This window comes from Camelus dromedarius, chromosome 16 (genome assembly GCF_036321535.1).
Source record: "Camelus dromedarius isolate mCamDro1 chromosome 16, mCamDro1.pat, whole genome shotgun sequence".
Taxonomy (NCBI): domain Eukaryota; kingdom Metazoa; phylum Chordata; class Mammalia; order Artiodactyla; family Camelidae; genus Camelus; species Camelus dromedarius.
Window position 1 is genome coordinate 43,768,133 of NC_087451.1, and position 25,828 is coordinate 43,793,960.

Below are 25,828 nucleotides of genomic sequence, written 5' to 3' on the forward strand. Positions count from 1 at the left end.
CAGTCAGAAATTCCAAACACATGGGGGAGAGGGTATACCTCAGTGGCAGAGCAAGTGCTTAGCATGCATGGGGTCCTGGGTTCAATCCCCAGTACCTCCATTTAAATTAATGAATTAACCTAATTTCCTCCCCCCAGAATAAAAAAATTGCAAACACATTTAGTGAGCACCTATATGCCATACATTCTACTACACACAGATTATACATCTAAAGTGAAGAAAAGGGTAGAAATAGAAGTCATGTGGGAAAGAGTGGAAAGGAGGTGCACATTCCAAGACCCCTACATGAGACTGAGAGAAACTTAGCTACTAACACTTCCTCCCACAGCATAAGCTTTACCTCTACTTGGGCAGCCTGAGCTTTGAGAAGCAAAATCTACACATCATAAATAACTGGTTCTCAAGAATCTATTCCTTTATCAAACAAGATGTTATTTGTGGCCCATAACTCCATCCCTTCCCCACTTGAGTGGATGGGGCAACAATCACGACAGACTCTGCTAAGTTTCCACAAATCATTGGTTTATTAGAAAGTTCCTTTCCCTAATTTTACAGCATATATATCTCTATCATATGTGATAAAGTTAAATACAATCTGTTATGCTTGTAGGTAAGGACAGGTTATTTTGTTTTTGTTTTTTTTTTTAAGTTTTAAAATCACTATTCTGGAAGTTAAAGAAAACTGCCCCCAGGAAGGAGGCAGCCAGAGTATGGCTCAATCTACAAGCTAATGGGAAGCAGCACAAAAATGTTAATACTGTATTATTTAAATATTTACATGGGCTGAAAGCAAAGAAAAATGAGTCCCTTCACTTCAAACAGATGATTTCATTTTTCCAGTGCTAGTTATCAAAAAAGTAATGCTTCTGATCAGATGAGGAGCACTGAACAGGTAGAAGGCTCAATCAAAAGCCTTGTTTGCCCAGCATTCGCTCTCATAAACTCAAAACCTTTCTCTTCTGGGACCTGGAGAAGGCAGAACACAGAGCCTTGGCCCACATAAGCAGATTTTGTTTTTCCTGTCAGGTGACCACCCAACCAACCTAGCCACAGGAATAGGCAGGGAAATGCCAAGCAGGAAAGTGCTGACTACACCGAAGAAAATGAGACCTGCAATATAAACACCTTTGGATCAGTGTGTTAATTTAAGTCTGAGAGCCAGGTAGAAGTCAAGAAGAGGAGGAATTGAGGTGGTAATTCCTCTGGTAGGTGTCATGGGAGAGAAAAAAAAAAAAAAAAGTCTTTACTGCTTAAACTTAAGCTGGGCAGAAGGCATGGAAACTATGAAGCAAAAGAATTTATAGTATCTATGAACGTGCTCACCTCCCAACAAGAGGAGGAAGAAAATTGTCCCAACTCTATCATCGTCCAATCTACTTCTACTTCAGTTTCTAGCCAACCCAAAAGGCACATTAAAAAAATTTGTCAGAGAGGGCTAAATACTAGGGAGGCAAATGGACTGCCTGGGACAGGCACCCAGGAAACCAGGAATCCCCCAGGACAATCACTTTGAATCTCATTCCTTCCAGAGAATAAAGCTCTCGAATCTCTCCCTCCTCCTCTGTGGGGCCCACCTGTTTCTCTGTATAAAAGAGCAAAGCACATGAGAGAGACTGTCATAATTGAGCGTCCCTCTGATACCCCCAGGTGACTGCTGCCCATTAGTTCAAAAATCCCAGTGGTGGGGGCACCACTTACTGCAAATTTTGTCTCAGCAAAAAAATGTTAAACAATGTTTTTTTGTGTTGTTTTAACATTTTTATAGTTCTTAACTTCAAAAAATACATGAGCTTGATAAAATATACATGCTTAGTCATTTTTGCATCTAGCAGAAAACAAATACTTTATTTTTTTGTTTTCAGTTTATAACCTTTAAAGTTTCTTAATTCAACTAGGGCAAACATATTTACACAAAGCCACCAGAACAAGGATCACTTAAAGAGCTGGATGTAAAAAATATTATTGCAGTATACTACAAATATGGAACCTTTTTTATATGAGCTACAAAAAGCAGCATTTACGTTTATAGAGTTCAGTGCAATTTTTTACATTAAAAAATCCTATAAATTAAGAAGGAAACATCAACATGACAGAAGAAAATACACCCTTTAGACACATGAGCTCCTCTCTGGGGAAGCACATGGGCGACTGTGTTCTGCAGAGCTTCTATTCATGACAGGATCTTCTTTTCTGGGATATGCAGATGTCTCTTCTGGGATGAGGGACATGAGGACAACAGCGCCAAATGTGTGACTGTTAGTGTGGGAAGTGGATCAAATGACAGCCTGAGTGGCATCTAATTCCAGGTCAGACCCCTCTTTCCACCTCACCCTGGATAAATAAGGTCACCAAGGTCAAAGACACTGAGAAGGCAGGACAAGATGGACAACCCACCGGCCAGAGAGGAGAAAAATGTTTAAAAATTTATAGATGGAAGTGCAGAGGATTAAAAAGTAGACAGAGGAGGGGAGTATTTAAACTTGACAGTTTGGAGATGTTGCTGCAGAGGGGTGGGTAGCACTTACTGGTGTTCCATAGCTTAGAAACACAGGAGAGGGAGGGACAAACAGAAAGGGGAAAGGGAAAAAAAAAAATCCCTGATAGTAAACCCAAAGCAAACCTCAAATCTAAAACCACCCCTGCAAGCCAAAATTCAATTCTTTGGCTGTCAGACACTGCCCATCCCAGCTTCTACTTGCTGGTATTAATGGCTCAACACCCCCAAAGGGAAGATTTATGGGCCACCTTCCCTGGCCCTACCTGGGCTCCTATCCCCCAACTCATGTGCCATGGCTGGGGGGGTGTTGCAGGTCCTGACCTGAGAAGATGGGGTGAAGTAGAGGGTGAAGGTGGAGGGCAGTGGCAGCTGCTGCGGCAGGCCGTGGGGCAAGCAGGGTTGGGTAGAGGGCAGCATGTGGAACGGGGTGGAAGGTGAAAGGCCCAGGATGGATGGCTGAGGCGGGAATGATATGGATGGGATGGCTAGCAAGAAAGGTGGCAGGGTGGCCAGGGATGATTGAGTGAGTAAGGTGGGACAAGGAAATGGGGGTCAGGTGAGGCTGGGGAATATGATGTACTTGGGCAAGAGGCTGGGGATGAGGGTGGGGGTGGATGCCAATGGCGGCGGCAGCTGCTGCGGCATGATGTTGTAAGATGGCATGCTGAACAGTTGTGATGGAGGTGGCAGAGGCTGTGGCTGGCTGCTGAATGTGGATGGGCTGCAGGGCTGGAGTGGCTGGGGCCAGGGCAGCGGAGGCTGGGAAGGCCTTTACTTGCTTGGCCAGAAGCTGCTGCTGGATGTGCTGCTGTGCGGCCTGCTGGAGCTTGCTGTACTTCTCCATTTCCTCGGGAGTGAAGGTGATGGGTTGGCTTTCCAGTGGGGCTAGGGAAGCATCCTCGGGCCCATCAGCTGACTCAATACTAGGCTCCCCACTGGGAGGTGCATAACTGGGGAAGTGCTCAAGATCTGACGCTATAGGCAGCAAGCTGGATTCCACAGGGCCTGGCTGACTGCCACTATCCAAGGACTCGAGGGTGTCCCCATCACTGGGGTCAGGGAGGTAGTTATGGGTAATGGTTGGGTCCCCAGGATAGCAGTCAGAGTGCACTGGGGTGCCTAGCGGAGCCACAGGGTGATCAGCAGTAGCTTCTTCAGACTTTGGCTCTTCTGGGGGTGGGTCTGATAAGGGGCCAGCTGTTTCCTCTGAGGGGAACTGATGTCCGAATGGGGCATCACTATTCCCTGGAGGCCCTTCTTCTGTTTCTGATTGTTCTTGCTCTTCCCCCCTTTCTAAGCCAGACTCTTCACATTTCTTGGTGTTGGGCTTTCGGGTAGCTGGGAGCTTCCCTATCAATGGAAGGACAGGCTTACTGCCAAGAGAAGGTGGGAGCTTGGGCCCAAAGTAACCTTGTGGAGGGTCCTTGAGCTTGAGCCCAGCTTTATTAGGGGTGGCCAGCACCTCCTCACTCACACTGGGTTTCCTCTCCACTTTCCTCGACTGAATCTTCTCCAGTAGTAGTTTGGCAGTGACAGAGTTCTTGTCTTCAGGGCTGCAGTCACCTTCTGACCCTCTTCCTGCACCAATGTTGCTGTTTTGGGAAGGTGGGCCTATCCCTTTGCCATCATCCCCTCTGCCATCTTCTTTCTTCTTCTCCCCAGGACATTCTCCCCGGCCTGATCGGAAATAGTGGGGAGACTGGGAGCGGTAGATTTTAGAGCGAATGAAGTCTCGACGACCAGATCGCCTCTCCTCAGGGCTCTCGTGACCCCATGATCCCTTCCTGGAGCCTGATCTTTGGGAAGGGCTCCGGGTGCTGCGGCTGCGGTCCCTGCTATAGCTACGGCTCCGCTGCCAGCTGTGGGCGGTGGTGCTGCGGCTTCTCCGTTTGCTCCGGCTGCGACTACAACTGCTGCTGCGGCTGCGGCCCCGGGACCTTGAGCGCTCCCTCGTGTGACTCCGAGACCGGCTCCGGGACTGGCTGCAGCTGAGACTGTAGTCATCATCAGAAGATGAGTATTTGTGCCGTTTGGACCGGTGCTTGGAACTGGCGTAGTCTGAGTCATCTGAGTCATGGGAGCGCTTGGAGTGCCTTCGTGATCGGTCACTGTAGTCACTGTAGCTGTCATCAGAGTAACTGCGCTGTCTGCTATAGCAGCTCTGGTCTGAAGAAGCATCTGAGCTACTTGAGTAAGAACGCCGGGAGGAACGGCGTGAGGAATGGCGCCGGCCAGACCGTGAGCGGCTACGGGAATGCTCGCTGCCCGACTCTTCTTCCTCCTCTTCCTCCTCTTCCTCACTGTACTGGGATGGAGACTTCTGGTGCAGCCGGCGTGATGAAGCATCATCACTATCCTCATCTCCACTACTGGGTCGACTCCGATGGCTGGAGCGGCTGCTCCGTTTGGTGCTAGCTCTTCGCTGACAGGATGAAGCTGGAGGTTCACCTTTGTGTTTCCTCCCACCATGATCTTGGGAGCTGCCACCGCCTCCACCTTCATCCTTCTTGCCACTGTTTCCTTCTTCAGCTGGAAGAGATCTCCGCTGGGAATCATCTTGAGCTCGCCGCCGTCTTCGTGGTGGTGCAGGGCTACCACTCCCAGGGGGTTCTGGTTTGGGTCCCCGCTCAGAATCTGCTGGGGCTGATGACTTATTTTTCTTTCGTTTTCTTTTCTTGCGCTTCTTAGACTTCTCCCCAGACTCCGCCTTAGAACTTTTCTCTTCTGGGTCAGCCTTGTGTTTCCGTTTGTGTTTGCTGGATTTTTTGTGCTTCTTTTTCTTTTTGTGTCGGTGGGACTTCCCAGATCGTTCTTTCTTGCTAGGAAGGCTTCTCCCTGTGTCTTCTGTCTCTGACCCATGGCTGCCTCCAGGTTCCTGCTTATTCAGGCTGCTACAGGCAGACCCTGAAGCAGGTGCATCCATTCTGCCTCCTGAAGAATGTTCTACATTATCCCCCTCCTCCTTGCTTTTATTGGGCTCGCCAGGATCAAGGCCTTGGAGATGGTCCTTTGAGGAGCCTCCCACGTCCTTTGGCTTTTCTGTCCCTTTAGCTCTGGCATCTTTGTTCCTTGAAAGCTTAAAGTCAAAGTACAAAGGGTTACAACTATATGAAATGGAGGGTTCTGCCTTTGTGAAAATTAATAGTTCTGATGGCCACTGGAGGGCAGTGCTTTCATCTTTGCTCAAAACTGGAAAGAAGGGACCAGTAGGATGTTTAGGTCCCTCCTGGCTTTCTTTCCCTGGTGGAGGGGCCTGAGAGGTTTCTTTAGAAGGGTTAGATTCACACATTTGGATCGCTGAATCCTTCTGACTCTGACTCTCTAAACTATGTTCACTTACATCCCCTCCTGAGGTCTTCTTTGTCTCAGCTTTGCTTCTAGGCTCTGAGAGCTCAGCCACACTGGTTTCCATCTGCCGCTCAGAGACTTCACTAACTGTCTCTTCTGTTCCTTGGCTTGCTGCCACCTTGATGCAGCCCTTAGGCTTGGGAGAACCACTTTTTTTGCTCTCTAGGGCATTCTTTGGGTGTGTACAATTATCACCTTCCATTTGTTCACTGGCTCTCATAAAGAGTAGGAAAGGAAAATTAGGTTTTACTTTGCAGTGTGCTGGGGGGATGTAGTGGTAGTATTCTGGCTCTGTAGCCCCAGCTCCTTCTTCTCGCTTCATTTTTTTTAACTTAGATAATGTTGAGGCAAGGGATCCTCCATCCTGAGGGTCTTCATCCTCTTTTTTACCATCAAGATTACTGCTACCATCAGAGTCTCCCACCTTCTGAAGTCCTTGGTCAGAACCCTTCTCATCAGCTTTTGTTCCATCTTCAGAGGTCCCTTCCTCCGCATGGTCCTTGAAAACTGATGCTATTGATTCAAGTTTGACAGGAGCCTTCTTGGCAAAGGAAAATGACACACCCAGTTTTTGCAGTGGGGTACCCAGATTATTCTTAATTCCAAAGCTGATGCCTTGAGAGGCTAACCCAGGAGCCTGTGCCAGTCCAGTGGTATTAGTGATTTGTACTGCAGTGAAAGGGCCTCCTTTGTCTGTGGAGAATTCAGATCCCAGGCTACAAGTAGCAGAAGCAGTTGTGCCACTGTTTGTCGCTGATTCATCTTTATCATCATCTCCACCTTCTTCATCTACAGCCACTGTGGTTGGTCTGAACATGGGACCACTTCCAGGTGCACTACACAATGGTTTGGAAAAATGAAAAACAAACAAAGAAACAGGTTTAGGGGTACACTTCATACTTTTTAATAAAATACTTATCTCTTATGTTCTACCATGCATTAGAGGTGGGTCTTAAAGACACTGAGTAGTGGTCATTCCCTGGCCCTGTGCTAATAAAGGAAACTTCTTCAGTGAGGTTAGGCACAGTCTCATGCTGTTAACCTACCAAGCGACATTCCCAGGGCTAGTCAGTTACTGCTATTTCTTCCTAGACTGTCTAAAATACAAAACTGAAGCTTATCTCACAATTCAAATACTTCATCACTACCATCTGCTACAGTCCACTTGTCCTCTATCTGGACTCATTTTTCACTGTATCATCCTATCCATTAGTATGCTATCAAACATATATGGCTGACCATCTATTCACAAAGGTTACACAGTTGATCTTTGAACAATACGGGTTTGCAGGTTTGAACTTCACAGGCCCACTTATATGCAGATTTTTTTTCCTAATAAATACACGTTTCACAATCTGTGGTTGGTTGAATCCATAGATATGGAACCACAGATATAGAGGTTCAATTATAAAGTTACACAAGGATTTCTGACTCTGTGTGTATTATGTGTATGTGTCTGTGTCTGTGTCTGTGTGTGTGTCTGTGTGCTGGGAGTCACTGGCACCCCTAACCTCCACGTTGCTCAAGGATCAACTATATTTCACTCAGCTAAAAAAAGATTCCAATTTCCTCTGTGCTTTCAAATTTCCTTTTAAAATATGCATATTCTGAGTTGAACATAGTCAGAATCCCCCACCATACTACTCTATGATGGTCTGTGGTTACTATGTCTGTTACAGAAACTTAAGAGTCTGTACTAACCTCCTGGCACCACACCCAAGCATTTGCTTTGGTTTTGTGATACTTTTTGGCATTCCATATAATAATCATCATTCTATGAAGTACCTTTTCAGCTGTGAAACAACAGGAACACCAAGGAGCCTCAAAGTGTTTTAAACCCTTGTCATGTCTGAAATTTTTACAGTGTGTGTACTATACAGACAGGTACATCTCAAGCCAAACTCAAGAACTGAAGAGAATTAGATATCTATTTGGATGAAGCCCTTTTAATTTAAACCCTAGCTACTAGCTGTCATAACCTCAGGGACCAAATATATTAGGATAATATGGTATCCTTTGCTATCTGAACTCTTATTATTGGAAGGTGGAATCTAACAGATTTAGACAGCAAGAGATACTCTAATGGTGTCACAAAACCTATCCCACAGCAAAGAAACCCTCAAATTGACTAAAAGGGAATTTATTTTGATCTTTTGCTTCAGTCTTTGCCATGTTACTTCAATAATACTATAGGATCATGCATTACTCCTAGGACAATGAAATACCTGATGATGGATCAAAACCTTCTTTTATTCTTGCAAGAGATTATGTGGTCAGTTTTTAACTGTTTATTTCAAAAACTGATAACTAAAAGTCATTACTAAAGAAAAACATGTATTAAAATATGTTCTGGAGTTTGAAATTTGTAGATACTGACAGGCATATGTAGAAGAGATAAACAAGATTATCCTGTATAGCACAGGGAAATATATACAAGATCTTGTGGTAGCTCACAGCGAACAAGAATACAACAATGAATATATGTATGATCATGTATAACTGAAAAATTGTGCTCTACACTGCAAATTGCCACAACATTGTAAACTGACTATAACTCAATTAAAAAAAAAAAAAAGTTCTGAACTAGAGAGTAGAGAGTGGCCTGGTACACACTTTTTAAGGAGGCACTCTGGCAACAAGCCCAAAAGGAATGTGTTTACTAAATAAAGAGCTGCCAATGAAGGACTCAGAACATTTACAGGCAGTTTAACTCACCATTAGAGATCACAGGTTAATTCTGTTCAAATGCCTACACTATACATGTTCTCTCCCTTCCTTCTTCCTCCAAAACACAAGATAATCAGTAAAAAAGGATCCAGAGACTCTGCCCCAACTTGGCTGTAAACTTTTAAAAACCACAATCATAGTTTCTCTTTCCACGTAACCAGTTCCTCCTTTGTTCCTGGCCAGCCACAAAAAACAAACATGGCGGCCTAAGTCCTTTGGATGGAGGCACATAACTCATGAATCCTTAGATGCTGAGACTGGGTCCCCAAAGTCTAGTGCTTGGAAATTCAGCCCTAGATGGGGTAAATTCCACCTAAGGCTAAATACCAGCCCCAAATTTATCATCAAGAACCATGAAGGAACACTAAAAACACTAAGAAGGCAAGAATCTGCAGAGAAACAAATGGACAGAATTTCCTAGGTTTTACAGTGTTTAGTACCAATTCTATGGTACTTAAAAGGCAGTTACAACACTTGAATCTGTGCCCCAGTAGTATACTATAATTTACATCCTTTTCTACATGAGAAAAATGTTGAAGAATGAGAACAATGATAGTTGCATAATTTACTGATTCACTGAGCATCTTCTATGTGCTAGGCACTCTTTTATAGGCACTCTAACATAATTTAATCACTCCCCACAATAACTACAGAAGCAAACTGTTATTATTATCTCCATCTTACAGATGAGGAAACTGAGGCATAGAGCTCAGATAACTAAGGTTACACAGATCATAGGATATGGTCTCAGAAGTACATATTCTTAATTAGTAATATTATACTTCAAATATAGACATCCTTTTTGTTTAATAGAATGATCTATTAAAAAATTAAGAATTGTAATGTCAGTGGGGGGAGGTATAGCTCAGTGGTAGAGCACATGCTTATTAGCATGCATGAGGTCCTAGGTTCAATCCCCAGTATATTCACTTAAAAAAAAATAAAATTGTATGTCAATTATACCTCAATTAAAAAAAAAGAATTTTAATTCTTAAATCTTAGAATCTTAAATTATAACCTTAAATCTTAAGATTATAAACCCTCTGAGAAAAAAACACCCTCACCATTCAGCTTGTTTTCTTTGCTCTGCCAACTCATGGAGCCGCCGTAGGGCTTTCTCCTGTTTCCTCTCATCCTTGCGGGATCTTGAAGATACATTTCGAGCAAACTCTCTCTGCTTAAGATCTTTCAATCTCTGGGGTAACACAAGAAAGGAAAAGAGGGTGGGTGATTTAGAATAACCTGGGGATCCTGAAAGCAAGGCCTTCAGAATATCTACACTTAATCAATGGTTACAGTGCTAATATAGAATATATTGCTACACTCTTTTATGGTAATTGAAAACACAATGGCTGATTACTTTGGGTGAAACACTTGGAGTATTTGCATTCCTAATTAGGACAGCATACCATTTGCTTTATTGGGCAAAATAAAATAATTTCAGAAGCAACAAGCAAATTTTAGAACACTAGGAGGAAAGAAAAGGGACTATTTAATCACCTGCTCTTCCAAGGATGCAAAACTAGACAAACAGAACATGAGTTAAATTGTAGTAACACAAGCCAAAGTGAACAGAAAGGGGTTAAGCTAGTATAGAAAATTACCCAGGTGTAAGATCTTAAAAAGCAATGTACAGCTTACATGGGGAGGTTATTTGAATCAAAAGTTAACAAAGAGAAAGCATACTTTCATTTCACCATAAAAAGGTGCTATTCTTTTCAGCATCAACAGTTTTCCTGTAACTAAGCAAACAAATGGGTCTTCCAATGCTTGCCATGTTCAGAGCTCAACAGTCTGACCACTTTCATATGGTCAGCCTGCAGAAATTAGGGAGTAATATGTGTGGCTTTTCATTCCGTCATGGCCCCAAGAGGAATATCCAGGGAATGAGGAGGAAGAACAGACATAAGTCAAAGAATTTATTACTTAAAATCCTGATAAAAGAATGGGACTTTTGTTCTCAGAAGCTACTATATAATTTTCCTTGAAACAAAACAAAACAACCACCAAAAAGTAACAGTGTTATGACACACTGGTGACAGAGTCCAGACAACTATCTGCAATGAAGACAGAACTAAAATTATTTCCAACATATTAGATAATAAACAAAGCAAACAAACCAAAACAAAACACGTACATTAGCCTATGCTTTTACAACAGCATTGGGAAAAGGAATTTGACCCAATATAAAGTGGACATTGCTTTGTGGAAAGGGATGATGTTCAACAGACAGAGGAATTTTCTTATCTAATATTTATGAGATGTGTTTTGAATATTTTTGAATTGGGAGAGGAAAAGGGTGGAAAGACACACACAAAGAAAGATATACAGCTAAAGACACTAGTAGAAAAACTCACTCTTGTGATCTGGGCTCCCAAATTAGAAGGATTTGCTTTCAATACATCAGCTGAAAATGTCACATCACAAAGAAAGAAAAGCAAAAAATAAAACAAGAGTGGAAGAGAAAAAAAAAAATAAAGCAAGCATTACTACACAAGCTCTCTTAGTGAATCTGCAAACTATTATACTGAACAATCAGAGACAAAGCCATCAACTCTAAAAGGGTTGGGGAGAAGGGAAGTACCTGTACAACACATGTATGTATACATACACATAGACTGACACAGGAATAATTCCTCCTATATAAATGGAACTATCTCCATTCTTTCAGAAAAATTGATTATGTAACTTTAGGAAAGACCACTGCTGTCTAAAAGCAGTTAATCTTATTTTCATTTGCCTTTATTTTAGGGACATTCAAGTAACCAACATTTGGCAAAATTGTTTTACTGAGGCTGGCTGCCCAGAATTAAGATTTTTATAAAAACCACTTCAAAATGGGGATCAACTATTTTAAATAAAATATGAATTCCAATTTTCTCCTTCCAAGGAGAATGGGGCAGAGAGAAAGAGCCTGTCAGGACTACTGTGATTATTTTAGGCCACAAACCTAGTTTTTTTCTGCCTCAAACACTTAACAGGCTCTCTGGCCAAGATTTAAATAGAACATATGTTTTCCTCAATTCTGCTGTCTTTTCTCTGGCCCCCTCAAAAGCCTGGAAAAATCTCCATGAGTTCAATCACTCCCTTCTCTCTTATATTTTTAGGAGTTATTTCCCAAATTACAGGACACTGACTAAAAGAATGAGCATTTTATCGAAGTCTGGTGTCTGCAGGCTAAGTCAATGATTTCCAATCATTCAGCAGTCACTTAGTATGACCCTGAAGTTGAAGCGACAGAGCTATGTCCACATCATCCTGAAGACACCCTATTTCAAACTCCTACCACAATATAACTGGAGGTAGGTAGGGAAGAAAATGGTATGTCAAGAACACAAATCCAAATCCTGGTACTACACAGGGCGTAGCAAACACTCCTGTATCACCCATACAAACTTTATAGTCAAGTCTGGGGTCTCAAAAATAGAACTGGCAACCCCAGAATCCTAACCCAAACCTTAGAGACAATTCTCCCAAATCCAAAATGTGTATTTGAGGTCTCTCTCAGATAAGGGTGGTTCTGATGATGAAAATGGATTCCTAACTTGAAGTCTCTCTTTCTCCCTTAAGGTCAAACTAACTTCCCCTCACAAAGACTCTACTGATCCCTCACATATGATAGGATTTTTCTTTCTGAACTGTTTTAGTTCTTTGTTAGAGCACTCATCTAGCAACTATCTTATTTTGTTTGATTATACTTTTTCCTGTCTTTTAGAAAGGCAGTATGTGTAAAGTTTCAGAGTCAGAAAGACTTGGGTTCAAATCCATTAAATACTAGCCAAGTGGTTTCAACTCTCTGAGCTCCAATTCCCTCATTAGAAAAACAGGGCCACCTAGCAAGAGATTTACAAGACTGACTATCAAAATAAATGTAAAGCACTTAGTATATTCAAACTGTTCAACAGTGCCCTTCCCCTTTACTTGGGGCAGGGACTATGGCTTGCCTTTATAATCAACACTGTGTAAGGAGCAGCACTAAGCCTACAGAAGATGTCTGGTAAGCAGCTGGTGAATAACTAGGCTTAAACACTGTTTCCTTGATTTTTGACAATTTTTTTTTTTTTTTTACCATCTGTAGGAACATTTGATATGAAATATTTTCATTATCTTTACCAGGGATGTATTCAATTTATATAATATGGTTTTCCTCGCTATTACTGTCATGTAGTAAAGAAGTCTCATTCCTTAGAGACTCAAAAAGCCTAAAATTTTAAGCCCCTTACTTCTGAACAGAATTGGGCCAATAGCAAAAAAAAAAAAAAAAAAAAAAAAAAAAAAGACCAGAAATTTCTCAATTTCCAGTCGATAAAGTAATGGTACAAAGCCCTAATTCAGAGTCAGATTTCCCAAAGTTGCCTATTTTATTCCAAAAGGCTAACAAGGTTGGCTCATTTGCCACTGCTGAATACCCATAAGAAATTCTCTGTGACCTGTACCTTTATTTTCTTCTTAAATTCTGAAGAGGAACTCAACTTTAGATAGCTTTTTTTCAAGGCAAGAATAGAGGAGCAACGAATCTGCCTGTCAGATAAGGAGACCAAAAGGTATAGATGTGCCATCAAGCCAAAAACTGTTTCAAAGGCTGAGCAAATTTCATACCATACACACAAATTCAAGTTAGACTCTAAATTGGCACACAGTCTATCTGAATGGATGTAACTAATCATTTAAGCTGACTCCAAATGTCCTTATCTCTGAAAATTGTAAAGTATGCTTTCTGAAGAGTTCCTAGTGAATTTGCTTATTTATTGGACTATTAATGATTATTAATGTAAATTTAAGCCACATAACACATTTTTAACTGGAAAATATTCAAGATTCAAGGAAAAGGAGATGAAACCCCATTTATAATGAAAGGGTTTGAAGATCCTGTTTTCCTGAAAAACCATATTTCCCAAAAAGTATACATTTGTGGCAGAGAACATAATGTCTGACTGATTTTCAATCACATGGTAGCTGGGGTTTCCATTAAATTTTCCAAAAGATCTTAACAAATAACCCATCACTTGAAATACCTATCCAAAGAACTATGACTTTTTGGGCTAACAACTTCAAAGTAAGTAAAAGTAAACTTCATTCACTTCAAATGTAAATGACATTCTAGTTCTTAAAACTAGCTAAACAGAACTGTGTTGGCAGAAAAATGTCTACTCCAGCAACAAAATCCTACTCCACTATCCAACTCTGAACAAATTAAACCAGAGAAATAAAAATCTGGTAAATCTTACTAGGTTTTTAATGTGGGTGATAAATATGCCCACATTATCAATAATGGGGAGTGTCAGTAGCAAGGAGCAGCATTGTGTTTGCGAATAAGTGAGACAGATACTTCTGCATATAGTTTTTCCTAACAACAAAAGATAATGATCTGAGTCTAATATAATATTTTTTGTATCTTTTGATGCTACTCTTCTCTCTTGCATCACAACAAAATTTCATACTAAAAGTTTGAGTATAGTTTACTATGAATAAATCCATTATCTTTCTCAAGTATTTTAAATCTATTATTACAATCTAAACAATAAAAATCATTGCTCCCATGTGAAGGGAGTTTCAGGCATCAGAAAATAGGTAGAGAGTATTTCCTAGTGCCACTAAAAATCCAAAAACCGTATGTTCTAATATTTACTCAGTTCTAAAGAGAAACCTGATTCTGTCTGCTGAGGGTCAAAAGATTATCCATGATTTCTTTCACTCACCTGATAGCAACCCCACTCTCCCAGAACAGAAACTGTTCTTAGTCTTCCTTTATAACTAACCCTGCAATGTACACACTGTTGTCTATGGCACAAAACAGATGCTCAATAAACATTTATCAAACTGGTTTCAGTTTTAAAATGAGTTGTTGGGAGAGGGAACGCATATACATCTTTTATATATTATTTTTTGGTTATGAACAGGGATGGGAAATAGTGAGTAAAAAAAAAGTGGTTGTTTGCAGCTCAATCTGTTTTTTTGCCTAATCATAATCCAGTCTTTTCTGACTCTCAACCACTCCCTTTCCATTATGTCAACAATCCTGCATACTCAAAATCCATGGCCTCTTCTCCCCACTGTTTCTTGCCTCTCTCCAACGATATAACATCAATTAGCATCTCCACTCCGCTCCCAAACTGGAGTGGTTATGCTGTAGTTGGGCCAGGTTATCCAATTCTAATCTCAGTGTTCGATGCTTCAAGGCCATTCAAGACATCACCACATGGTGAAGGAGAGAAAAGACCAAGAGAGAACACAAAAAGCTTCAGCATTAAGCTTACTCAGGGAAAAATGATTATAGTTGAATGGTTAAGGAAATTCAAGTTACTGGACATAAGACGTTAAATTCTGTTAGCACACGAATATCAGTAAGTGATGAAAATAAGTTTTATTCAGTAACAGAGAAAACCAAATGTTTGGTAACAGAGAAAACTAAATACTAATGCTGATTACAGATACTGAAAAAAATCAGAGGGAAAAAGAGAAGTATACATTCTTTTGGCTAGGTGACAGTATTAGTCATTTATAACAATACTTACCATTTGTGCCCAATTATTTTGAAACACAATGACTTAATATCATTTGGTGAATAACAAATTAATTTGTCATAAAATCATTATGTAACACTTGTTTTGTGTTCAAATATTCAGCAAAAAGCCTTAATAGCATCAGGTGTATACTTGCTTTAAGGAATTTTTACACACATACACAGTCACCATCACTACCACTAAAATTTAAATTCGATAATAAAGTTTTTAAAAATAATTTTAGAGATATATAATTCATATAACCATAAAATTCACCTATTTAAAGTGTAAAACTTAGTGGGCTAAGTATATTCTCAGAGTTGTGCAACTATCACCACTATCTAATTTTAGAACATTTCCATTAACCTCAAAGGAAAACCCATACCCATTAGCATTTACTCCTCATTACCCCTTTCTTCCCAGTCCCTGGAAACCTAATCTACAGTCTCTATGGATTTGTTTATTCTAGAGTTTTCATATAAAATCACATATGATTTTATAATCACATGAGGGTCTTTTGTAACTAGCTTCTTCCACTCAGCATATTTTCAAGATTCATGCATGTTTAAATCATGCATGTTGTAAATCATTATCAGTAAGTCATTCCATTTTATTGAATAACAGTGTACAAATATACCACATTTTGTTTATTTATCCATCATCTGATGGTTATTTGGGTTGTTTCCACCTTTTAGCTATTATGAATAATGCTGCTATGAACAATCTTATGCAAATTTTTGTGTGAACATGTATTTTCATTTCTCTAGTATATACTAGTCATATGGTAGCTCTATAACATTTTGAGGAACTGTCAAACTATTTTCCAGACTGGCTTGCACAATTTTACAACCCCAATAGCAATGTACGAGAGTTCCCATTTCTCCATATCTTCTCCAATACTTATTGTGTCTTTTTAATTTTAGCCATCTGATTAGATGTTAATGGTATACCACTAAGGTTCTGTGGACAATGAGTTTTAAGTATATTTACATAATCCTCTAGATCATATCTGGAGGCAAAGATTTGCCCTCTAGGTAAAATTTGAAGGAGCATAATTCATAAGAGCTGCCTAGGCCCAAAGCAAATGGCACAGCAGCATCCTCGTTCAGAGCTCTCTTTTCAGTACTGTCACTCAAACTTATTATTCCTTAGGTTGCTTTAATCCTTCAGACTATAACAGAACATACAGCCTCATCCCAGAATCTCCACCACAGTCCATCATTGTGATAATGTGTATAGGGGCTGAAAACCACAGAACACAAATAAGGTAGATTCATTTTTATTCATTTTGGGATTGTGTGCCAAGATGTAAAACAGAGTCAGAAATACATAGCAAGAGAATACAGGGTTACCAGCAACCTTAGCTTCCAAAAGGTCTGTTTCAGGTTACCCCTGCTCACAAAAGCAGACAGCTTCCCTAAACAGACACAGAGTTTCCCAAGGTTAACTAGGTTGTAAGAAGGAGCCTATTCTCAACAAAAGCAGAGGTAGTGGGTACATAGGATTTAATAGGTGAAAAGACTCAAAACATGCTCAATTTTTGGAAGACTGGCCAAATAATGTCAATTGTTATTAAGTAAAACAGTCTCAAATAAAACAGTATCCATAGTGGCACAAAATACCACTGAAACTAAAATTTTCTTCTCTCTACTACAGGTTATTAAAATAAAACTACAATATGTTTAAGTTCTGAGATGCATTCCTCTTCTCACACTTGCTATGCTTCTCAAAGCATAACCTCTTCAGAAATGAATTGTGCTCTTTAAACCAACATTTACTAAGCTTTGAGATTCATAAGTACTTTATGATTTTCCTAACCTATTTCACATCTTTACAATTATCAATTTATGATTTTGTAAGGATAAACATTCTATAAACACTCCAAATATACAGAAGCTATGGAATATCTTCATTGGTATCTGATTTTATTGGTTTCACTTCTTAGAAGGGTCATTTTCTTCTTATTTTAGCCCTAGAATCTCCTCACACTTTGCATTTTTTATTATTTTCTTACCCCCACCAATATCAAAGTAGCACTGAGAAAGGAACCTATCTGCATTTCTTTAAATCTGCAGTGGCTTGCCAGAGGTTCAGCTGGTTTTGATGTGCTTACTATTATCCTGATGCCATACATGCCAAGCATACAGAGAAATCAAATGCAGTAAAATATCTTGAGGCAATAATCCAATCAGTAAATAGTGAAACTTCGTTTTACTTGAAACTTCAAGACTACTATAAACTTGAATGAAGTCCATGTGAAGTCCAAAAATGATCATTCCTTCCATCACCAAAGAATTTCTCAGAAAATATTTCAATTCAGAACCTATTTTATTTTTGAGTAATGAGGAAAACTCTAACATTTCTATTCCTTGGTAATACACATTACCAGGTACTAAACTAGTCAACTAAGAGTAAGCAACGCTGTCAGAAAGTAACGGTTCAGACAAACCTAACTAAATCACGTAGTTACAGATTCTGTCCTGTACAATTTAGAATACAGAAGTCACTAATTGCTGTGTAGCAACTTACTTTGTTTTACTTCAGTCACTTGTAAAGTTCAGGACACCACAGTTTTTACAGCTGAAACAGACCCTGGTATTAAATGAGACTTAAGTCTTTTAAAAAAAAATACAAAAGTACAGGAGTTTTCATACTGAAGCTGTTTTAGCAGAAAGAAGAGGTAGTGTGAAAGCATTCTTTCTGCTGATGGAGATACTTATTCTCTCTACAAGTCAGAGCTGCTTTACAGTACCAGATTTTGTTAACTGGATATAATACAGATGGTTTTGAAATTGCAAGGAAGTTGTACTCAACATTAAGGAAGAATAAGGCGGCAGTTTTTCAGTATGTTACTTCCCTAGTGTCAGTCAGAGCCTGTGGGAGCCTGAGTGGAGAGGAGGGAAAGGTATAGGCTTGGGTCACAAACTCAAATGTTTAGAGGGGTTTGGCAGGTAATGTAATGAGTCACACAGGTTAATGTAAGAGAAAGATGAAGTTGAAGCCATATCCAATTGAAGAACGAGCACACGCCTTTCTAAAGAGACGGAAACTATTCAGCTTTAGCCAATTGTTATGTTGAAATGTAAGCCCAATGTTTTCACGTATTTCAATTTTTCTAGATAAGCCAAAGCCTGAATTATATAAAATCTCTTCATTAAACAAAATTGAGAACCAACTGAAATTAAAGGAGAAAAAACTAACACCACAAAGGCCAGACAAAATACAGCTGACCCTTGAATAACACAGGTTTGAACTGTGCAGATACACTGATATGTGGATTTTTTCTAATAGTAACTACTACAGTACTACATGATCTGGGGTTGGTTGAATCCATGGACACGGAACCATGGATAGAGAGGGACCTCAGATACGGATGGCCAACTATAAATTATACGCAGATTTTCAACTCTATGGAGGGTCAGCACCCCTAATCTCTGTGTTATTCAAGGGTCAAATGTACATCTCTGGGACAATCTGTGATTTCTAGTTTATGTACTAGAGGCTGCTGAGAAGCACTCCTTAGTGGCACAAACAAAAGAGAGTTAAGACTAGAAGAATCCTGAGTAGGTAACAAGGCACCGCAAAAGCAAAAGCAAAAGCAAAACATACCAGTGTTAAAATAAGGCATTGACTATTACTGTGTTGCACAAATTTAACTCTGAGAAAGAGAATACTCTTTGGAGTTTGAAATATAAACCTTCAAAAGCTAAATAAAATGGTTTACCATTGTCATATCCATTAGCAGACATGTTTTTTAAAAGATATGCAAAATAATTAAAGAGGCAAGGAGGTAGAGATGGAAAAATGTTTAGTTTCAAAGTCAACTTTAATTTATAACTAAGCCAACAAAGGTAGAAGGTGAAAACTAATGTTTACTGAGCACTCAGGTGTATCAGAACTAACTTTATAAAAATGAATCACAGATTGGATTACCTCTTGAGGACTGGAAGGCCTACCCCTGGAGATCTCAAAATGTATGAGATTATCACTCTTAAAGAGGGTTGGACTGCTAAAACGAGCCAGAATGTCTAATTAGGTTTTTCATCTTTGAAGATCAAGCTGGGTCTTATTAATTGTGTATTAATGACTCTCTTCATAAAATATCTTATAAAATGTGAGAAAAACTAGTGAATAGTGAGAGGTACATAATACCAAAAACTAAAAACAAATCACCACAAATGAGGGTGACCACATAGCTCCTTTTTGAGAGATTATTTGTGTTTAATAAAGATAAGGGCATGTTCAGGATCCTGCCTATACTAGTAGTTTACCACTAACACAATAGATTTCTCTGGAAAATTTTAATGGTGAAAATTTGATGAAAGATGCAAACTAGGGATTACTAATATAGGGTTGAATGTACTTACCTATTATCTCAGATTCATAATAATCCTGTGTGCCTTCCTGGAAGACAAGACAGGGTGTCTTTATGATTTTAGAGCATGAATTTGAAAAATGGTCGGTCCATTTGTATGGTATGTTCATGTCCATCAAAGAGGTATGAAAAATAGGACCTACCTCCTCTTAGGGGTTATTTAGCTGTGTTATACCAAGGTCTTTAAAGGCTCCTTAGAAATTCTAAGGGCAGGGAAAAGTAGAACTATAAAAAAAATCAGTACTGTGCATTTTTTTGTTTATATATTCATAGACTTCTGTTTCATGACTACCATATGTATTGAGAGCAGCATAAAGAAAGATGAAAAGCCTGCATTTTAACCAAATAAAGAACACTCCACCAAAAAACAAACAAAATAACAAACTCACTATATCTGTTCTTTGTTTAATACCTAAGATGGGCTTTTTGATCAAGGTGAAGAAATAACGCTTACATGCATTTATTAATCATACCAGCTAAATATTTGTTCCCAGACCAGGGATCGTAGATATATTCTACATTAAGGGATAAAGTAGTTCAATATAAGAAATCCTTAACTCTGTATTTTCATTTTGATGATAATATAAAAAAGAGTAATAAATGAATATGTGGGATCATTTGGATGAAAAAACTAGAAATGTTTACAACATAACTGGGGACTTAAAATGAGTGATTTGTTTGTACCAACCAAAGGCCAAATGATACCATCATTCCATATCTATTTGGAAGTTTTACAGTAGTGCTAAGAGAATAGTTTCTCAACCTCTGCACCACTGACTGACATTTTAGGCCAGGCAATTCTTTGTTGCAAGCTTTCCTGTGAATTGTAGGATGTTTAACAGCACCTTTGGTCTCTACCCACTAGCTGTCAGTAGTACTATCTCCCTAGCTTTGATAATCAAAAATGTCTCCAGACATTGCCAGGTGCCCCCAGTGGGACAAAATCTCCCCAGGTGGAGAACCACTGCAACTGAGAAAGTGGTAAGGGAACCAAGTCAACATAAGGTGCACAGGAGAATAAACATGTCAAATTCAAATGAACCACAGCTCTAACAATTTCTACTACTCTCAAGGTGAGAGAATTATCACCAAAACATTACCATCTATCACATTAATGTTGTCAATGTGAGTTTTATTAGTTCTGTATTTTTGCTCAGATTTAATTTATAAATCTGTTTTGCTCTGAGAGTTTTTTCCCCCTTAAAAAGCAAGTCTATGCATGATTCAAGTTTGAATCACACTTTCCCTTTTATTTTTTGGTTTATTTTTCTCTAATTGAAAGAAAGACAAGTCAAGAAACTTCTCATCAACTAAAAATGTAACCTTTCTAAATGTCCTTTTGGTGCCTAAAGTTTCTTCTAGAGTCTTTTATCATATACAATTCTTAATTGAAAAAATTCTCAAGAGCCCCCAAAATACATATTTAGATGTCTTTGTTAATTCCACAAAAAATCATAACCCCAAAATTTGGATTATATATACACCAAAAAGCTGGAAAAGTTGCTGGATAAGCAACATTCACTGCTGCATTCATCTTTCAGATGACAGATGATTCTTCGAAGCAGTAAGGTAATTGCCAATATACCTTGTCCATTTATATGCTCTCTAGATTTCTCTTCTTCAAATCGAGCAGAGCCGACAATATATCAAAACAATATCCAAAGTTGTATACAAAGTTAAAAAGCTGTCTTCAATACAAGTTTATCACTGGAAGCATCTTAAATTGGTTAGGTGTGGTTAAATGTGAAAGAGATTGTTGCAAAAAACTGTAAGACCACAACCAGCTTACAAACTATTCCTGTGCTAGTAAGAGTAAAACTTAGTCAGAGCCTGCCTTTTATGTGCACTGAAATCTTATGGTTGGTTAGGAGATGAGGCAAATGTTAAAAAAAAAAGTTGGTTCAAAAGGTCCAGCTTATAACAGCATCCCACCAATGCTCATCAATCTCATAAGTTTAATACATATGACTATCGTATCCCCAAAGACCTAACAAGTTCTGCTAAAGTCACCCAAGATCAAATGGCTCAAAATTCTTTAATAAGTCAGAATTGTTCTATAGATTTCAAGTTTCACTTTCTCCTTCTAAAATCCCCCAAGATGATTACTGCCACCTTCTTTATGCCATAACTAGTTATGTATAAGTTTCTTTTCTAAATCAATGAAAGAAAGAAAGAAAAAAAGACTGCAAAGAAGGTATAATTCATTTTCAGCAAGCTCTTCAACATGCAGCATCAGAGTTTTTTTGTTAAAGACAGCATCTAATTTTATTTCCCTTCTCAAGATTTATCTGCCTTCCAAAGTATACTGAATAACAAAATGACTTACTGACAGGATACAGCCAATGAAGCATGAACTTTTAGATACAGAAGATGAAATGACCACAGTATGAGATAACCATTCAAAGCTTAACAAGTTCAGAAAGGAGGAAAGAAAACAAAGCTCCCAGTGATCCTCAGCTGAATTATCAAATTAAACACAAATTTAGAAACCACTCAAAGCCAAAAACTTTATGCAAGATTTATGAAGCTCACAATTCTTCACTCTACATAAAATCTTGGAAAGGTGATGCCTATGTCAGGACTTCTTGTCACTGAAACAAAATCAAGTCAGTCAGATGACCTCAGATAAAGACAGGCAGATATAAGAAACCACAGTCAACAAGTTTTTGTGGGTACACTCATAAAATTCAATAGTTATAACAACAAATAAAGTATCTTTTTCCTTGTTAGCAATTAACTATTCCTCACCTGTTTGTGTGCATGATCATAGGAGTTGATATGGTTGTCAAATTCCTGATGTTTCTGATATTGCTTATCACAGAGTTCACAGTAAAAGTTTGCTCTGAGGTCTTCCAACGCTTTGGCAATTGCCTTCTCTTTGTCAACATAATCCTGTAAGAACCACAAAATAAAATAAAAAATGAACTTTATAGAATTTTAAGTGAATGTTATAAAAAATAGCCTTACCTGAAGAGAGGAAGAGGTCTCTTCATAACATTTAGCGGTGCCAGGAAGAGCACAAGTAGCAATTTGGTGGGGTATTTAGTGTGAAGTTATGCTAACAATTCTTCAAATTAATATTTTTTAAATGACCATACTACCCAAGGCAATTTACAGATTCAATGCAATCTCTATCAGATTACCAATGGCATTTTTCACAAAACTGGAACAGATAATTTTGAAATTTATACAGCAACACAAAAGACCCTAAATAGCCAAAATGTTCAAAAAGTTTAATTTTACTTTCTCTTTTGGCAGTATGGTAGACTAGATACTGTGGCATTTCCTACACCTTCTTATCCTTGGCTAAAAAAAACCCCAAACAACCAGATACATAAAACATAATTTTTACTGCATTGCAGAAACCATACAAATAAAACTATATCCTCAAGAGGAACAATAGAAGAAAACAAAGCAAAAAAATCAGCTATGATCTGAAATTGAAACCAAAGCTGCAATGGGCAAGGGTCCTTCTCAGGACATGTGGGTGACACTGGAGCTTGGGGTTCCAGCAAGGTGGGAGAGCTAAACCTGAGAAACCTCATTAAAAAAGGAAAAGAACCTGGAAGTGGGCTGGAGAGATCCCAGGATCTCTGAGTCTCAGCAGAGGGAATAAAGAATATTCTCAGAAAGCATTCTCAATTTTGGTCCTAAATTTTTCCTAGATTAGGATCAACAAAATATGAGTTACAATCAAAGACCGCTATATACACAAAAGGAAATAAATCTATCACAAGTGAGAGTAAAAAAATAAGCAACAGACTTAGGCTCCCCCAATCTGATATTGGAATAGTCTGCTACAGAATATAAAATAACTATAAAATGTTTAAAATACAAAATGGAATTACAAAAAATGAACAAACGTAAAACACTATTAAAGAAACAAAAACAAAAACCTACGCAGACTACAGAAAGAATCAAATGAGATTTTTACAAAGAAAAATCTAACTGTAAAAAACAAACAAAAGTATTTCTCAACTACTTGGGGAATTGTTTAAAAACAGGCTAGATACAGCTCAAAAAAGATGTAGCAGGGTAATGAAAATGTTCTGGGATTAGATTGTAACAATGGTTGCATGACCTTGTGGAATGTAATAAAATCCACTGAACTGTGCACTTTAAAAGGGTGAATTTTATGGTTAGTGAATTACATCTCAGTTGACATAAGGGCTGAGAAATTTTCCAAACTGATGAAAGATATGACTCCACAGGAACAGGAAGCACAAAGTATACCACATAGGCTAAATAAAAATAAGTACCTAGATACACTCTAATGAAATTATAAGTTATGGGACCAAAGACAATGAAATCATAAAACTACTTAGAAAAATTAAATCATCCACAATCAGACTGACAGTAGATTCAAAAGCAACAACAAAAGACAGAAGATAGTGTGCTTCAGTGTGCTGAGGGAAAACACATTTTTACTTGTATACCAAATGAAAATATTTTTCAGAAATGATGGAATTAAGGCATTTCCAGATAAAAAGAGCATTTACCACTAACAGATTAATTAAAAAAGGACCTTCCTAAAGCAGTATTTTTGAATTCATACATTTCAACCCACTAGGATCATACTGATTTAGTAGACTGTAACAGACATAGAAAAGAAAAAAAGAATAGAAAAATACAGTATTTTACATAACAAGAGTAAATATTGTCTTGTAAAACTTTTGTTTCAATTGTGTTTGTGTGTCTGTAATATTAAACATATTTCTTACTGCAGCCTTGAAAGTCATTGTTTTAAGGATGTACCTTAGGGAAGAAGGAAAATGATGCTAGAAAAAAGGTCTGAAATTCCAAAAGTAAATGGTAAGCAATGAAATTAATAAATATACAGATGAATAATAACAGTAACAACAGCACCCAGTTTGCAGAATGGAAAAGGGATAAAAACAAAATGTTAGCTGACATAGCCATGTATAACAGGAATCCTACCGATTGAGACGGAGTTAACTTCAGACTTTGTTAAATTAAGCATAATTTTTTACTAAAATTCCAACAGTTATTATTAGACTAGAAGTAGTAAAGGGGGAAAAACTAAGAAAACTTCAACTTTATAAAGGTAAAACAGGACAATAAAAGAGAAGTCAGGAAAACAGAAAGTAAAAAGATGGTATAAAACAGATTTATAAGTAGTCACAATAAATGTAAATGTACTAAAATACTGTCAGAAAAACAAAATCCAATTACATGCTGTCTGAGATACTCCTAAAGGATAGAAAAAGATATACCAGGCAAATACTAACCAAAAGAAGTTGGAATAACTATGAACATTCAACTTCTTAGACATTATGGCAAAAAGCATTACTTTAGACTATGGTCAGCTACGGAATTAAACAAGATTATTCTCCAAATAAGCTGCACTGCTAATTTTGAAAAGCCAACACAGATATGTTGGTTATCCATTAGTTTTTATTTTTAAATTGAAGTAGTCAGTTATGATGTGTCAATTTCTGGTATACAGTATGCATATACACATATATATTTATTTTCATATTCTTTTTAATTAAAGGTTATTACAAAATATTGAATATAGTTCCCTGTGCTATACAGAAAACATTTTAATCTATTTTTATATATATTAGCTAACATTTGCAAATCTGAAACTCCCAAATTTATCCCTTCTTACTCACTTTCCCCGAGTAACCATAAGATTGTTTACTATGTCTGTGAGTCTGTTTCTGTTTTGTAGATGAGTTCATTAGTGTCTTCTATTTTTCTTTTTTTTTTGGATTCCACATGAGTGATATTCTATGGTATTTTTCTTTCTGGCTTACTTCACTTAGAATGATGATCTGTAGGTCCATCCATGTTGCTGCAAACTGCACTGTTTTATTCTTTTTATGACTGAGTAGTATTCCATTGTATAAATATACCACAGCTTCTTTATCCAGTCATCTGTTGATGGACATTTAGGTTGCTTCCGTGTCTTGGCTATTGTAAATAGTGTTGCTATGAACATTGGGGTGCATGTATCTTTTTGAATTAGAGTTCCCTCTGGATATATGCCCAAAAGTGGGATTGCTGGATCATATGCTAAGTCTATTTTTAGTTTTTTGAGGAATCTCCATACTGTTTTCCATATTGGCTGTACCAAACTACATTCCCACCAGCAGTATAGGAGGGTTCCCTTTTCTCCATACCCTCTCCAGCACTTATCGTTTGTGGACTTTTTAATGATGACCATTCTGACTGGTGTAAGGTGATACCTCATTGTAGTTTTGATTTGCATTTCTCTGATAATTAGCAATATTGAGCATTTTTTCCATGTGCCTATTGGCCTTTTCTATGTCTTCAATGGAGAATTGCTTGTTTAGGTCTTCTGCCAATTTTTGATTTGGGTCTTTTTTTTGGTTATTAAGTTGTATGAGTTGT

The 25,828-nt window shown here is 38.3% G+C and overlaps 1 protein-coding gene and 1 non-coding gene across 5 annotated transcripts in view; one reads left to right on the top strand and one right to left on the bottom strand.

Moving 5' to 3' along the window:
* Positions 1-501: 501 nt before the first annotated feature.
* The window catches only part of GPATCH8 (G-patch domain containing 8), an 85,150-nt gene continuing 59,823 nt past the window's right edge, over positions 502-25,828 (bottom strand). For all 4 annotated transcript variants that reach the window (XM_031468621.2, XM_064495782.1, XM_064495780.1 and 1 more), the window contains 3 exons: positions 22,199-22,342; positions 9,637-9,767; positions 502-6,681 (listed from right to left, as the gene is read on the bottom strand). In XM_031468621.2, coding sequence (XP_031324481.2) covers positions 2,781-6,681; positions 9,637-9,767; positions 22,199-22,342 — 4,176 coding nt within the window. In that variant the 3' untranslated portion in view covers positions 502-2,780. The remainder of the gene's footprint in view (positions 6,682-9,636; positions 9,768-22,198; positions 22,343-25,828) is intronic.
* TRNAN-AUU (transfer RNA asparagine (anticodon AUU)) lies at positions 9,427-9,501 on the top strand. The gene is given in 2 exon segments: positions 9,427-9,462; positions 9,466-9,501. It is a non-coding gene; the product is annotated as a tRNA-Asn (tRNA).